Source organism: Mustela erminea, chromosome 10 (genome assembly GCF_009829155.1).
Source record: "Mustela erminea isolate mMusErm1 chromosome 10, mMusErm1.Pri, whole genome shotgun sequence".
In the NCBI taxonomy this organism is placed as follows: Eukaryota; Metazoa; Chordata; class Mammalia; order Carnivora; family Mustelidae; genus Mustela; species Mustela erminea.
The window spans coordinates 101,814,851-101,830,401 of NC_045623.1; the positions used below are offsets into that span (position 1 = coordinate 101,814,851).

Here is a 15,551-nt window from a genome sequence, read left to right on the forward strand (position 1 = left end):
GGTATTGGCAGCCTCGGCTGATTAGATGCCCCACCACCCCCTCCTGTTTGTTTCTCAGCAAGGAGGTATCGGTGTTTCATGCTTCAGGCTTTGACCTTGGCAGTGGGGGGAATGGCCCTTTGCACACCTGCTTCGGGGCTGTCTAGCTGTGCCCCCAGAGGGCTTCATGATGGAAGCTTCACCCAAAGTCTCAGAGGGCCATCGGGGGACTTTCTCCAGCCGGGGTCCGCCAGCACCTCTGCTTCCAGGGAAATTATCACCCTGATGGCTGCCTGTTCCTAGAAGCCTTGATCAAACTCATCATCACCTCTTCTGGGAAGCCTGCCTGGAAGCCTTGCTGATTAGCTCCACCGGCTCCCCCTTCTCTACACGCAGGACAGTAGGAAACCGTGGTTGCCAGTGTTTCTTCTCTCAGTGACATGCAATCAGCCTCGTCTCACTGAGTCTTCTGTGTCCCGAACGCTGTGTAACTATCGGCTCCAGGGGCCGCCCCGCCCTGAAGGTGGGGAGAGGCTCTCTCAGTCTCCCCCACCCCCTTCACCGGGCAGCCAGCCACATTCTCAGGAAGCAGAGTCACCCACCTTCCTGAGTGGGCACTCTGAGTCAGTGGCTGGGTGGGGACTGCAAGACACAGAGGAAATGAATGTGGGCCAGTGGGCGCAGAAGTAGAAATTTAACCCATACGGAACTTCCCGTGTCACTGTGGGTGGGCAGCGGCCACTCTCCACGATCTGGGGATGAGAGACTGACCAGAGCGGGTGAGGCAAGCTGTTTCATTACTGTCCCCGCAGAGCCGGCCCCCTGGAGGTGCTGGAGGGGCAGAGCAGCGGGCCTGGGCAGGGATGGAGGGTGGGGGCACAGGAAGGGGCTCAGCTTGAAGCCCAGAGGGCAGCGGACCAGCACAGAGGCTGAGGGCAGTACCCAGTCCATGGCATCTCCTCTTCCTCCAACCGGTTCTCTCTTCTGCCAGCCACAGGCTCTCTGCACGCCTAGCTGGGCCCCCGCTGCCAAGAGGTGGTTATCCCTCCATGCTGGGAACCGCCTCCCTGGGCCCTGGGCCACCTCCATGGGCTGCAGCTGGTCCCATCATTCACACGGTCTTGGGAGCACCTCCAGGAACCTCTGCCTATGGGCACTGGGTGGGTGGGGGGCGGCTCAGGGAAATCGTGAAGGCTGGTCCCTCTCTGATTGCTTCTGAAGCCCCCTTCTTGGGCACCCCATCAGCCTTATGCTCGCTCCCTCGATCACCCCCATCGTTAAGAGCAGACCAACTGATTGAGTCCCCAGTGTACCAGATGCTGCGGGGCACACAGGACAGGGACGACGGGCAGGGTTTGCATTGTGCCTCCGTCACTTATGAGCTGGATGACCCTGGGAAAACTTTAAATAAACTTCCTGAGCCTCAGTTTCCTCTCTTCTGCAAAAGAGACCTTAATACCCCACTCATGGGGTAGGAAAAAGAATGTCTTTTTTCTTTTAGAACAATGCCTAACACACAGTGATAGCTTTCTTACTACCATTCACTCAGTCGTTTAGCAAACACTTATGTAGAGGCTTCTATGTACAGAAGACAGGTGGATCTTAAAAGAACTTCTGAGTTACTGCCCTAGTTCCCTTCCACTCCTCCCTACCCTGAGGAGAACACACCCGTTCCCACCACTCAGGGTCAGCAGGCAAGACAGAGCAGTGCATGCTCTCACCCATCGAGCAGCCCGGGGAAAGTCTAGCCACTGGCAAGGACCTCCGTCAGGAGACGACTGGCACCTGAGCACCTGCTCGGTGGGCCCAGGCACTGTGCTCGGGCTGACTTAGGACTTAAGTAAGATAAGATGGTCTGTGCGCTCCAGTCCTGCCACCTACTGGGGGAGACCGTGGCAGTCATGTGGACAAACTGATAGGGAACACACACACACACACACACACACACACACACCCCCCATGCCCAGGCCCTCCCTGTGAAACCCTCTGTGACCCTAATGCGGGCGCTGCCAAGGAAGGCTAGGGGGAGCAGGGAGGGATAGGGTAGGCGTGCCGGGGTGTGGGCTGTCTCCCGGGATGTACTAGCATCACAGTATAGCCCCAGACCAATTTACCTTGACGCCCAAATCCCAGTTGAGAGCATGTGATCAAGACCTTCGCTGCCCTCCTCAAGACCCTCCCGGAGCCCTCGGGGGTCCAGTGGGTCAGGGGCACCGAAGGGGTCCGTGCCTTGCAATGATCACCTTCCCCCACCATCTGCAGGCACTCCCGAAGAGCCAGGGCTCAGCCCTTGTCACCTCTGCAGGCAGGGGGCCCGACTCGGTTTACACAGCCATTTGGCACCCTGGCTCGGTGACTCGCGGTGGGAGGGCTGCAGTGATCTGAAGGAGGGGACATCACAAATGTCAGCTGGCTGAGACCCGAGTGCCAGGTCCTTGCCAGAGGCACTGCTTTCACACCAGCCTGCACCGTCTGGAGCCCATAATGCGGGAGGATGACAGTCCATTAGCGGCAGAGTGGTCCGCAGGGCTCGGAGGAAAGGAGCTGTCTGTCACCCACCTCACTTCAAGGGCAAAATCAACGCGCTGTGTGTGTATGTGTGTGTGTGTGTGTCTCCACACACGCCCACGCATGTGTGTATACGTCTCTAAAAAAGGAACATTAATCACAGCTGTGCCTGTTAAAATAGGCACAGACAACAATCTGACATCACAGAGAGGAAATGGTGACATAGTTCTTGTCCTCTGTCCTCCCGACCCCCAGGGGCAGGTTTGAGAGACAATCCCAGAAAAACAGGACAGCTGTATCACAGGATTGGGAGACCCCTCAGGGCTTCGAGTCCTCCCCTCTCTGACATCTGGCTCTTTGCTTCAGTGTTTCTGACAAGCTATCCTTTCACTTGAATGCCTCTTGTCACAGGGAACTCACTGCCACTGCGGTTTCCAACATCCCCCTTGCCAATTCCTCTAGTGGCCAGAAAGTTCTTATTGAGCTGAAAGCTTAGACTTGAAACCATATAACTTTTATGCATTGGTCCTAGGTTTGCCCTTTGAAGTCACACACACACACACACACCCTTTTCCCCCAGAACAGCCCTCTCCTGAGTCTCCTTGCCATGCCGACATGGTTTTAAGTGCCCTCACCAGTGTGCCTACTACTTTCTTGACAAGATCTGGTCTGTGAATCACATCTTCAAAACGCACTTCCCACCCTCACAGACATAAAATCTTTGCTGCAGCTGTTACCACTGTGAAAAACACACACGTGGGCACGGGGCACGGGCACACACACACATGCGGGCACAGAAATAAAGTTCCTCTGACTGCATTTTCATCCATTTCTTCTTTCATGTCATATTGTCAAAGCCCTTGCTGCTATCCAAGTACATCACATCCAAGTACATCATATCCAACATACATATGTTTGACCCATCCATTTTTCGAGAAAAATCCCAGATACTAAGAAAGGAAGGGCGCTCAGAAAGGGACCCAGCCTCTCTGCTGTGATCCAACGACACAGGGATGGGCAGAATCTGCACCTTCCTTGTTCCGGACACGGGTCGCCTGTTAATTTGGCCTTGGATCACGTTAACCTTCATGGAAGTCAGAACTCGTTACTGACTCACATGGGCCTTTGGGCCAGATAACAGGCTCAGACTTCGGCATGCTTGTCTGGATACAAGGAGTTAATAGCATGTGATGTCTTCTGTTGCCACCCCCCCAGAAGAGGCCCACATCAAGCCCCCTCACCTCACCCCAACCCACCCCGGTGGACTTTGTGCAAAGGTCCTACGAGGGGTGGGAAGCAGCGTGATGCTTTGAATACGGGAGGTGAACGAGGTAGATCGTGGAGGGAACAGGTGCTTTCCTGAGATTAGGCCAAAACGGGGATTGGTGACAGGAAGGAGCGCCTTCCCACAACTCTTCAGCAAGGAGGACCTGCTGTCAGGGGCATTTGAACCCTTCTAGAGCAATATCCAAGAAACAAGGGTGGGCTCCAGGGCCAAACCCTTGAGCAGAAGGGAAGCAACCTCACAGATACTGAGAGAGCCAAGGCCTGGCCAACACGCCTGACACCTGCCCCCCGGAGACCCAGGAATCCTGGGTGATCCCAGACGGAAGGGAGTGGGCCCAACGAGTGACTGAGCTTGACTTTCCAGCCACCCCACGGGACGAGAGAAAAAACCGGACTCAGAAATAAAGGCATGATATGGACTCCCAGGGTCATTGAAAAAATTCATACCCGCCACATCTGCTGTCACGCCATGGAGGACGTCCCCCTTCTGATGTCATGCAGTTTATCTGGGGGACCCAAGGATATTTATACTTATCCATGCTAAATCTCCCCTTTGACCCATCAAAGCAGCCTTTTGATTTACAAGGATCCTAATGGTCAGCCACATTATAAGCTCTCCCTCCGAAGTTTACAAAACCTGTGTCTTGGACTAATTCTAGTTGTTGACAACAGGTGTTGGACCAGCCAGGCCAAGGGCAGAAGGCAGGCTCACACGGGCCGCTACAGGACTCCTTGCCCGTTGGCATGATACCCTGGCCAGCCCGCTCTCCCCCACAGCTTGTTCAGTCTCCCGGTCAGTTCCTCGGCTAGACGGCTATCCATTCTGCATCTCTCTGCTTTGCTCCTAAGGACATATTATCAAATGCCTCGCTGAAACCCAAATGTACTCCATCTACGACACATTCTCCGTCCGTCAGCACAGGGACCCTATCAAGAAAAAAGAAAAATGAAAGTAGCCAAGGACACGGGGAGTGAGGTTACTCTGGCCTGGCTGGCTCTAAGCAGTCCCTCGGGTCTCTCCTAAAGGCTCATCAAGTCTGGTCAAACCTCCCCCTCCCCAGATTCATCGCCAAAGACCTGGTACCACACCCCCACCGCCACCGAATGTCCCAGCATTCCTGCGCTGGTCTGAGATTGACGAGTCCGAGGCACAGTGAGACAAGTAGGAGGAAAAAAGCAAAGGCGACTGATAAACACTGTTTTTATTCACAAGTCTAAAGAAGACCTTTGTTGAATCAGGAGATATAATACAAATTATGGTGGCCTGCATATAAAATCTGGCACTAAATTGGGCCTTTTAGAAACATTTATATATAAAAATATGCATTAAAATCTGTACTACAACACAGTGCAGAGGCTCACCGACACCTCCCGACGTTGAGTGCTTCCGAAGGAGGGTCTGGTCTGGGGATGCAGGGAACTCCGGTCCTAGAGTCGCAGGAGGGAGACTTGAGTGAGAATGGCCTGCTCTTAACAGGGGCCACAAGAGCCTGGCATTGAAGGCAGGACCCCCCTGAGCACAGTGCCATGGGCCCGGTGTGAAAGAAAACTGGTGCTGGGAAGAATGGCTGGAGAGGAGGGCCGTCCTTCCTACTCTTGCTACTGGGCTCTGACCACCGTTGGAGGATTCTGGAGCTCTGTAGACAAAACACCCTTAACGTTGGAGGAAGGCCTGCAATTTCCAAATATGTTTTTTCCAAGGAAACTGACCAATTCTAACTCCAGGAGCCAAATCATCATTAGCCTGATTTGAACGGGTAAGAACCAGTTCTTGTCTTTTATGGTGAGACCATGAGATGCCACTCAGAAAGGCTATTATCACAACAGAAAAGTATAATGCTGATGGGCTCAATCTATTTCAGTCTTGGACCAAATACAACCGAGCCACTCTCGCCCAGAAATTGTACTTTGCGGGCAGTGAAGTGAGAGGCAGCTCCGATCAGCACTGGAATTCCCCCATCCGGGGAGCAAACGATCTTTGCACAAGGCAACGGAAGCCTTTGGGAGAAACGGGGTCAGTACTGCACGTCTGTCTTCAATGAGCGAGACACAGTGCCTCCCTGGCAGGGCCCGCCATCTGGCTGAACAGGGTCAGGACTGTGTCTATTGGCTTATTCGTTCAGGGATGAGCGACATCCCTGGTCTGCTCGGCCTGTGGCTCGGTGGGAAATGACAACTGTCCCCAACTCAGCTGCTACACTGCTACCCAAATAGTGAGGCTCCACGGCTGGGAGATGCACAACTAGGAACCTGAGAGAAATGGAGGGTGGGCACAAGGGAGCGGGAGGCAAGGTGATGGGTTGGGGGAGAAGCCAGCCCCGGGGGCTTTAAGGAGTACACGATCCCTAGGATTTCAGGGCTCCTCATAGTTAATGAAAGGGCTGGAGAGCTTCCTGTCATTCCAGTAGATTCTACAAAGGGAAAACAGCAGCCCTACCAGTTTCTATCCAAAAGCAGAATGACTTTCTCAGCAGCCCCCAGGGTGGGGGTGGTTCCCTTCCCCAGCCCCCAGGGTCCCGACTGGCTGGCCGCAGGCTGATCTGCCACTTCTCCACTGGCCCATACGGGAAGGGAGAGATGAGGGGCCAAAGGGTCCAAATCACGATGAGGCAAAAAGCCTGTGCCACGGTAGGCTGTTAACGAGGGACTTTCCGAAGCAGTGTATTTCAGGCCCCAAGCGTTCAAGGTAAGACACAGATGCACCCCGGGTCACCAGGCCCTGGCACCGAATGCGGCACATCCTGGGAGACCCAGCAACCAGGACGACACTTCCGGCGGGTGGCGGTGCGAGTGGGAGCCTCAGTGACTCTGGCTCTTCCAGGACCAGAGGCCACGCCAGCAGCTCCTGCACAGTCTCTCGGGGCCTCTTCATCGGCTTTAAAGTGACCTAACAGCACCCCCTAGTGGAAATCGTCAATAAAACAAGGACCACGCACCCCGTTCACCTTCTCACACAAGTAGTGGTTTCAAGACTCACCATGAAACAGAGTGACACAAAAACAAAACCTTATCTTTAGAAAGAAAATAATAAAACAGGTGGGCGTTCAGAAGGCGACTTCAGGCCCCTCACAGCAAACCGCCTGCCCTCTTCAGATTCTCTGCCTTCCACAGAAACATTCCGAGACCGGGGGGAAAGGGAGGGGGAGCGTTGGGTGCCCTTACAGTTTGGGCAGACTGCCCACGGGGGCCAGAATGATGCCGAAGACATAGAAGAGCCCCAGCAGGAGGTTGAGCTTGGCAGTCCTCTGGGGCAGTTTGTTGAAAGTCTGGCTTCGGAACTGTCTCTCCAGGGAGAAGGCCATGGGGATGGTGAGGAGGGGGAGGGCCAGGCTGATGCTGCAGTGCGTGGCCAGGATGCTGAAGATCAGGTAGGGCAAGAAGAGCAGCGTGTTGTAGAGCATGTAGGAGAGCGTGGGGCCGATGAGGATGGCCAGCGTGACGATCCCGGCCGCCCTGTCCGACTCCATGTCCCTGGTGTTGTTGGAATGGAGAATGGCCTCGGTGCTGAGGGCGAGAGGGATGGCGTAGACCAGTGGGAAGACCGCCAGGGACCCCACCTGGACGGCGTAGGCGAACATCACAGCCAGCGGGCCAAAAGTGATGAGGATGACGAGGTCTCCCAGAGCCACGTACTTGAATCCGATTCCTACGGCCAGAAAACCCAGAGAGCTGGTATGAGATTGAGGGCTGGAAACCGAGGGGCCGTTCATTGGCTGGAGCGGTGAGTTCTCGGATGGGAAGAACGGCCAGTCAGGGAGCTCCCTGCCCTCTGGTTTTGTCTCCGGAGACACAGAGGGGCAGAGAACACTCGTCTGTCAGCACCCACTTAGGCTTCACAGTCAAGTTTTCCTCCCTACTGTCGCCAGCAAAGCCCTGCAACAAAGAGCGGTGGGCGCCCACTGCACACGGGGTCTAACCAGAGAGCCCGTGAAGGCTCTGAGAGGCCTCACAATCTGGGTCTTTGGCTTCTTCCCTTCACCGACCCCTGTAAGACACGGCTTCTGTCGGTCAGTCCCTCACAGGAAACCCATCCCAGTCTCTTACTTTGCTGCCTCCTTTTTCCACAGCCTCTGCGGGGCTCTGGTTTGGAAAGCCCTGCTCGGTGAAACTTCAGGGCACCCAAACTCCACAAAAAGAAATTTCCACCCACGTGACGAGTAACAGCTCCGACGACAAAGTTACAGCGCTGCTTCCCCTCTCTGGTTCCCTTGAATTACAACTAAATCACCCCGAACTCCAACCCACCTCAAATGCCATCTAAACCACTTCATTCCGACCTGCCCAGTTCTCTCCAAAGATGCCACACTCCATCGGATCTCACTCCATCCCTGAATTCTGAGTCCTCGTCACCCTATACGGGGAACACTGCGACACCCACTCTCAGGACCTCCCCTCCCTGGCCTTCCCCCGATCTCCACGGGCAGCCAGAGGGGGCCTTCGGAAACACTCATCGGACTGTGCCCCTCCCCCAACATACACCTGAAAACCCTCAGCGCAGGTTGTCCTCGGATCTTTCACCCGCTTGCCTCTGGGGCTGCCCTGCCTCCCTCCGGCCTCACCTAGAGCTCCTCTCTGCCTCGCTCATATTTCTGTCAGTTCCTCGGGGCCTTCGGACACCCCACCCCACCTCTGCCTGGCTAACTCCTACTCACCCTTCAAGACGTTAAAGCCCATTCCTCCAGGCAGCCTTCCCTCATCCCCTGAGCCACATCCAGTCCCTTGTAATACGCATGCTCCCAGGGGAACCCAGATTTCCAGCTTTGTAAAATTCATCACACTTCTAATGACTTTGTCTCCATCCTTCCCTCAAACCCTAAGTTCCAGAGGGCAGGGCCTTGGGTCTGGTTTGTTCACAGCTCTCTCCCCAGTGCGTGGCACCAAGGCTGAACCGAACACAGAGCTACAGTAACAAGCACCCAGAGTCTGGGGCACTCAGAGTGAGGCAGCACGGGGCGGCTGAGAGGTGGGCCCGGCACAGACCGCTACAGAAGTCTGGGAAACCTCCAGGTCTAACCAAGCTTCCAACTCATGGCCTCAGGATCAGGAGACAAAGAAAAGTACTGGGTCACAAACTGCACTTTAACCCGCCTAGAACGGTAAGGGAACACGGTCTGCAGAGGATGGAAAGTGAGAGCAGCCAGAGAACGGGATTTGGCTCAAGATTCCCTTCACACGAGTAGCTGGGGTTCTGGTTGTTTCTTTTCCAGCTTTATTGAAAGATAAGTGACATGCAACACTTGGCACGTTCATATACCGCACGATGACTACCACCAGATTGCATTCCGCACAATGACTACCACCAGATCGCATTCCGCACAATGACTACCACCAGATCACATTCCGCACATTGACTACCACCAGATCACATTCCGCACAATGACTGCCACCTGATCACATACCACACGATGACTACCACCAGAGCATCAGTCCACGCCTCTGTTTAGTCGAGGTGCTTTGGTGCTCAAGTGCCCACCCTTGGTTCTTTAGAATAAAGCGTCCACAGGGAAGGGTCACAGCCATGGCCTCCAGAAGCCACCAACACTCGGCGAAGTCCTTCTGCACTCCCCAAGCAGCGCGGTGACAAACGATTTGGTTGTCTGAAGACACGCCCTCCAGGAGGAAGCTGCTCGAGCAGAACCCTGGCTCCCGCTATAAATTAGTAAACCGATGTCTCCTGCAGTACCTCACACATTGAGGGAACCACCCCCCGCCCAGGGAAGGTGCCGGGCAGGGATACTCCCATTGGGGACCTGGCAGGTTTCTCCTCCAGCTACCCGTTCCTCTTTTACTGACATTCCGAGCTCTCCCAGCAGACACCGGAGCTGTCACTACGGAAGAGAACACAAGAGCGCTCTTGCCTTGACATCTGGCTAGATTACCCATCTGGCTGGATCTCATAGATCAGCCGGCAAAAAATGATGTGAGCAAAACAAAAACACACCCCCACCCTGAGCAGGTCCTGCACAGAAACCAACCACAAGCCCACTGCAGGGCTGAGAAAGGTCTGGTAACCTCCTGGAAGTTATCTAACAGGAGAAAATGAGAGCCCTCGGGGAGGAAAGCTGCTTCCGGAGTATGGCCCAGGGCTCACAGGCTCCACCTGCTTCAAAATGTGGCCCACCTCTCCTTTGGGGCATCCCCACCCCTCCCAACACCACTTTCCAAATGAGCCAACACAGTGAAGGCCTGGGCAAGTTCTCAGCACAGTGGCCGCATGAATTCATTAAAATATAAACCAGAATGTTGGCAAGGCCACGGAGTGCTTATACGTTGCTGGTGGGAACACAGAACTAGTACAACCACTTCAGAAAACACGCTGGCAGCTTCCCATCAAGTTAAAACATTCATCGACCCTCTGACCCAGCGCTTCCACCCCCAGCTTTCGCCCCCAAATGATGAAAACAAATACCCACAGAAAGACTTCGCCGGGAGTGTTCAGGCATAATAGACAAAATACGGAAACAATCCAAATGTCGCCGGACAGGAGAAAGGATAAACAAACTGTGGTTCTGTCCGCACAGTGGATCCTATTCAGCAATAAAAAGGGACTACTGATGCCCATCACAACGCGATGAGATCTCAAACTACCATGCGGAGCGAAGAAACCAGGCACAGGAATTCAAATGGAACGATTGCATTTACGTAACATTCCAGACCAGACAAAACAATCTTTGTGAAAGAAACCAAACAGGGTGGCCTCTGGATAGGGGCAGGGAGAGTGGGAATTGACGGGGAAGGAAGCTGTGATGGAAATGTGAGGGTGATGGAAATGTTCTGTATCAGGACAAGGTGTGGGCTTTACGACTGTGTGCCTCTGCTGCAATTGATCAAACTCTAACACTTCAGATCTGTGCATTTCACCATAGCCAATTCTATCAATAAAGGTCAACGTTTAACCCATAAATCACATTATGTCATGACTCTGCTTGATGCATTTCAGCGTCTCCCCATTTGTTCGTTCAATGAATATTAAATAGTAACCACATGCCAGGCAGTGTTCTGGGCACCCTGGCTTCGGCAAAGAATGGAGACCCAAATCCCTAATTCCAGGGAGCTTCTAGTCTAAGTGGGAAGACAATGAACAAAGTCAGTACTTTAGATAGTGCATTAGAAGTAGTCTGTGCTACGAAGGAAAATAAAGCAGAAAAGAGCAACAGGGAAAGTATTGTGGGGGAAAACTCAGCGTGTGTGTGTGTGTGTGTGTGTGTGCGCACGTGCGCAATTTTATTTTATTTTCAGCTGCTGCAAAAAAACTTTATTGTTTTGTAATTTTAAATAGGGTAGAAAGCAAGGCCTCACAAAACAGCTCGCAAGTGAGCAAGTCGGTGGAGGAGGTAAGAAAGTGAATCAGGCAGAGAGGAGGAAGGGCTTTCCAAGCCAAAGAAAAGCATCTACAAAGGACCTGGGACAGCAGCATGCCCTGACTGTTCCAGGAACAGCCAGGAGGGCAGGGTGGCTGGCAACAAACTGTGTTTGCCTTCAAAATATATGCAGGGGGCGCCTGGATGGCTCAGTGGGTTAAATGCTCTTCCTTTGGCTCAGGTCATGATCTCAGGGTCCTGGGATCGAGCCCCGCATCAGGCTCTCTGCTCAACGGGGAGCCTGCTTCCTCCTCTCTCTCTGCCTGCCTCTCTGCCGACTTGTGATCTCTGTCTGTCGAATAAATAAATAAAATATTTTATATATATATATTCCGAATCTGACACCCTCTTCTCTTCTCTACCACCAGCACCCTGATGCAGGCCGCCGCACTTCTCCCGCCGGGATCGTCCGCAGCCTCCTCGTCCTCCTGCTTCAGTCCTTGCCCAGCCTCCTTTATCCATTCTTTGAAAACCTTAAGACCCACTTGATCTTTGTGCTTCTCTGCCCTTCCCCCACACACTTTCCTTGCTTTACCTCCTTGTATTTACTTTCTCTCTCTCACTCACATAATGGACTCACGATGTTCCTCAATTTTTTGACGATGTTCCTCAATTTTTTGAGGAACACTCCTGCCTTAAGGCCTTTGGCAACTACCACTCTGAGATTTCAAACACCCTTCCTCTAGATACATGCTTAGCCAACCTCCTTCTATCTTTGCTTATATTACCTTTGTGAGGAGGCCTACCTTGATCAAACTGCTTCAAACAGCTAGGTCCTCCTTCCTTGCTCTAGTTATTTCATTTATGAAGATGTTATTCATTTGTCAGAGAGAGAGCACAAGCAGGCAGAGTGGCAGGGAGAGGCAGAGAGAGAAACAGAGTTCCCGCAGAGCAAGGAGCCCAATGCAGAACTCGATCCCAGGACCTTAGGATCATGACCTGAGCCGAAAGCAGCCTCTTAACTGACTGAGCCACCCAGACGTCCCCTTGCTCTTTTATTTTTTCGTTATAAGCACTAATCAAGTTTTCGTATACTATCATCATGGTCCCAATTCAACTGGGCTTAGCAGGAACTCTCCTGATTTCCACACCTAAAGTCCAGCGTCCTGGGAGCCGTCTTAAGTCCTGAGCACACCAGGACATTGGTGATCCTGAACAGAATTTACTAGTTTGACTTTCTATCTCTCCTCAAGATCTATAAAATAACTCCCTGCTCAGGATCTGTGACTGTTGGGTTCACACAGAACAGTGCCTGGCATATAACAGGTGCTCAAAAAGTAGGCCTTGACCACCTGTCCATCACCTTAATAAGCTTGTTGCAAGCAGTCACACAGCAAACTTGCTGAAAGTAATCAGCTGTGTGATGTTGAGCTCTTCAAATGTAATTCCACTGGAATTCGAAACAGTGGTGTTATAGGATATGACCACAAAAAGAAACTAGATGGAAACATTCCCATATATGTGATTCCCATATATGGACTAACATCCATAAACCAAGCCAGGATCTTCCCAGCTCACTAGGGTTCTCCAAAAATCCACATGACCCACACATTGTAGATTTCACGTAAATGGCCTAACTCAAAAAAGAGCCTTTGACACCTCTTCTCCAGCCCTCTAACTCCTATGCGAAGCAGAAGTTTCTAGTACATGCAGCCAGGAAACAGGCCAAGTCTTACCTCCTGTGTAGAGAAAGGAGCCAGACAGGCCTCCAAAGTAGATGAGAGCCAAGTGCTCCAGTTTCAAAGGAGACAGGTAGTAGAGACAAGCGGCACAGACACAGCCCAAAGTGTAGAGGAAGACTCCAAACCGGACAACATCCTGGGGCTCCAAGATTCGGTCCACCAGGGTCCTGTCATCACTCTTTTTGTGGTCAATGCCCTTGGAAAAGTCATAGTAAGTGTTGACCAGATTGCCAGCCCCATGCACGGCCAGCACAGCCACGGCACAACCCACCAGCAGCCTGGGATCCAGGACGCCGTGGGATCTGTAGGCTAGGGCACTGCCCAGGGCCACCGGCGTGAGTGAAGCACTGAAGCTCCAGGGCCGCAGGGCCAGCACGTAGGAAGCGCACTTCTGCCTCCAGGAGCGTTGGGGAAGCCTGTCCTCCTCCGGGCAGTCGTTCCCCAGCAGGTCCCTGTCCCCGGACTTGGCCGTCTCTCCCGCCTGTATGTTAATCTCCCCTGGGACCTGTGAGGCCGCCATGGAAGCTACACGTGGCTGAAGTCAAAGTTAATAGTGAACACCCGCGAACAGCCGCGGGGCGGAGCGGCCAGACCTGACCTTCCTTCGGTTCCGCCCCGGGGCCGGGCTGGGGAGGCGGCGGGCCCCGGGGGTAGAGACCGAGCGGACCTGGCAGCCCGCGAGGCCCGGCGGCACCGCCCAGACCTGCTGTCAGCCGGGCGAAGCCTGTCTCTCGACCTCGCTAAGACCCGGGCTGGAGCCCGAGGACGAGCTGCGGCCACCAGCCCCGAGGTACTGGGGCCGCCATCTTGTGCGCCCGCCTCCGGAGGCCCGCCCGGAAACAGGGGCCGACGCGCGGACCGGACCGAGGCGGGGGCGGGGCCTGGGGCTTGGGGGCGGGCTTGGGGGCGGGGGCGGGGCTGACGGAAACCCCGCGGTCCACCCCTTCGCTCACGGAGTATCCGAGCCCGGCAGCTGCCCCCAGACCCGCGGCATCACTTAGTACCACAAGGACGACCCCGATTGCGTGTCGCTTTACGACTTACCTAGAGCTTCCACTTAACAAAATAGGACCCATTCATTTTTTTCATTCAACAAGCATTTACTGAGCACCTACTATATCGTATGCAGCAGTGAAAAAATGGACACGAATCAGGGAGCACATTGAGGACAATGAGAAAGGTATGATTACCTCCCACTTTTTTAAATGGGAAACGAAGCTCTGAAATAGAAAATGAAGTTCAAGAAATTATTAGCTCCAGTAATAATCACAACAGCAATAATTCCCCTCTTTTGTTGTGCAATTACCATTTGCCGTATACTGGCCTGCCTGCGTCTTTATCCACAGTCTAGGTTACTACTCACCTACTCACAGCCGTCCTTCCCACTCTACCACGTGGCCAGCTCCGTGTCTTCATTGCCTGCCTTCTGGAAGCTTATGGTCCATATCTGTAGTTTGCTTCGGCTGGAGAGAGCCAAGTGTTAAATTTTTAGGAATTTTCTGAGCTGGTCATTAAGCACAGCCATTATTAAAAATTATATTATATAAATTTATGAGATAAATTATATTACAAACAAAGGTAACAAAACTCATTACTTCCTCATTATTTCACTCCATTTTACCATTTATGTGCTTCAGATTGTTAACGTCTGTGGAAATACGATATGCTCATCTCTTCCCAGCTTTCCCTTCAGGGACATCCGTTGGTAGCTTGAAATCTGCCATAGTGGGAGTATTTATACCACACGGATCAGCAGATGCTTGTTAATTGTTTTGTTGATCATCTGGACTTAAGTGACAGGGATAAGTGAACAATGCAGATTAAACTTAAAAGTGTGTCAGCTCTGTAGCCCGTATGTTGTGAATAGTAGCGGACATGAAAGAAAATATCAACCAAAATGCATATCAGAACTACATCCATCAGTTGCAGCCTAGAGAGGCTATGCAATATCCGCCCCCCCCAAAGCATACTGTTAGACTCGATTTGCCATATGGAATTTGCAATAAAAAGCATGTGCATTTTATTATTATTTATAAGTGATATGCTATACCTCATTTACATGGTGAAAGTTACAGTACACATATATGTACCTGGGACAGACTACATAATTTTGGTGCCAAGTGCAAAATAAAAACGTCCAGCCCCTTGTTTAAAAGTCATTAAGAATTTCAAGACAGAGCAATACGGCCTCAGACAGCCATGAAGCCAGCCCCGTACCTACACACAGGCCCCCTCTCTTGTTGACTAGCTTTTCTACCACCCAGCACATTCTCGCGAGCTGGCCAGACCCAAGTGTCCTATGCTGCCAAACTGGACAAGAGGAAGAAGCAGATGTTTCAAAATCCTGGCTCCATGACTCATCAATTCTATGATCCAATCCCTCTCTATGTCTGTTTACTCAAGTATGAAGTGGAAACACGACAACCTGTCTCACAGAAGTATTCAGGCATAAGTGATAGCATTTATTGACTGTTCACATGTGTCACAGAGTGTTTTAGGTCCTTAATGTGTATTAGCATTTAACCCCACAACACTGCCTATAGAGGTAAGCACATTATAATCCCTTCAGTTTTATGATAAAGAAATAGGTACAAAGAGATTAAGTCCTGGTTGTATAGCTAGTAAGTGTTGGAGCAAAGTTTCAGATTCAGTTACCCTCCAATTTGCTTTTAACTGCTACTTGATAATATCCACCAAAATGCCTGATATTGTAAGTGCTCAATAAATATTCTCT

The 15,551-nt window shown here is 52.3% G+C and overlaps 1 protein-coding gene across 1 annotated transcript; it reads right to left on the minus strand.

Moving 5' to 3' along the window:
• Nucleotides 1-4,958: 4,958 nt before the first annotated feature.
• UBIAD1 (UbiA prenyltransferase domain containing 1) lies at nucleotides 4,959-13,668 on the minus strand. Its single transcript, XM_032302545.1, has 2 exons — nucleotides 12,812-13,668; nucleotides 4,959-7,420 (listed from the first exon to the last, which is right to left on the minus strand). Exons 1-2 carry the CDS (start codon nucleotides 13,335-13,337, stop codon nucleotides 6,933-6,935), a joined length of 1,014 nt encoding a protein of 337 aa, XP_032158436.1. The 5' UTR covers nucleotides 13,338-13,668; the 3' UTR covers nucleotides 4,959-6,932.
• Between the last annotated feature and the right edge of the window lie 1,883 nt (nucleotides 13,669-15,551).

Excerpts from the sequence above, each read along its gene's own strand:
- UBIAD1 (XM_032302545.1), bottom strand. The coding sequence starts at position 13,337 with ATGGCGGCCTCACAGGTCCCAGGGGAGATTAACATACAGGCGGGAGAG. Across the intron at positions 7,421-12,811 it reads CTCCTTTCTCTACACAGGAG|GAATCGGATTCAAGTACGTG; the intron begins GTAAGACTTGGC and ends TTCTGGCCGTAG.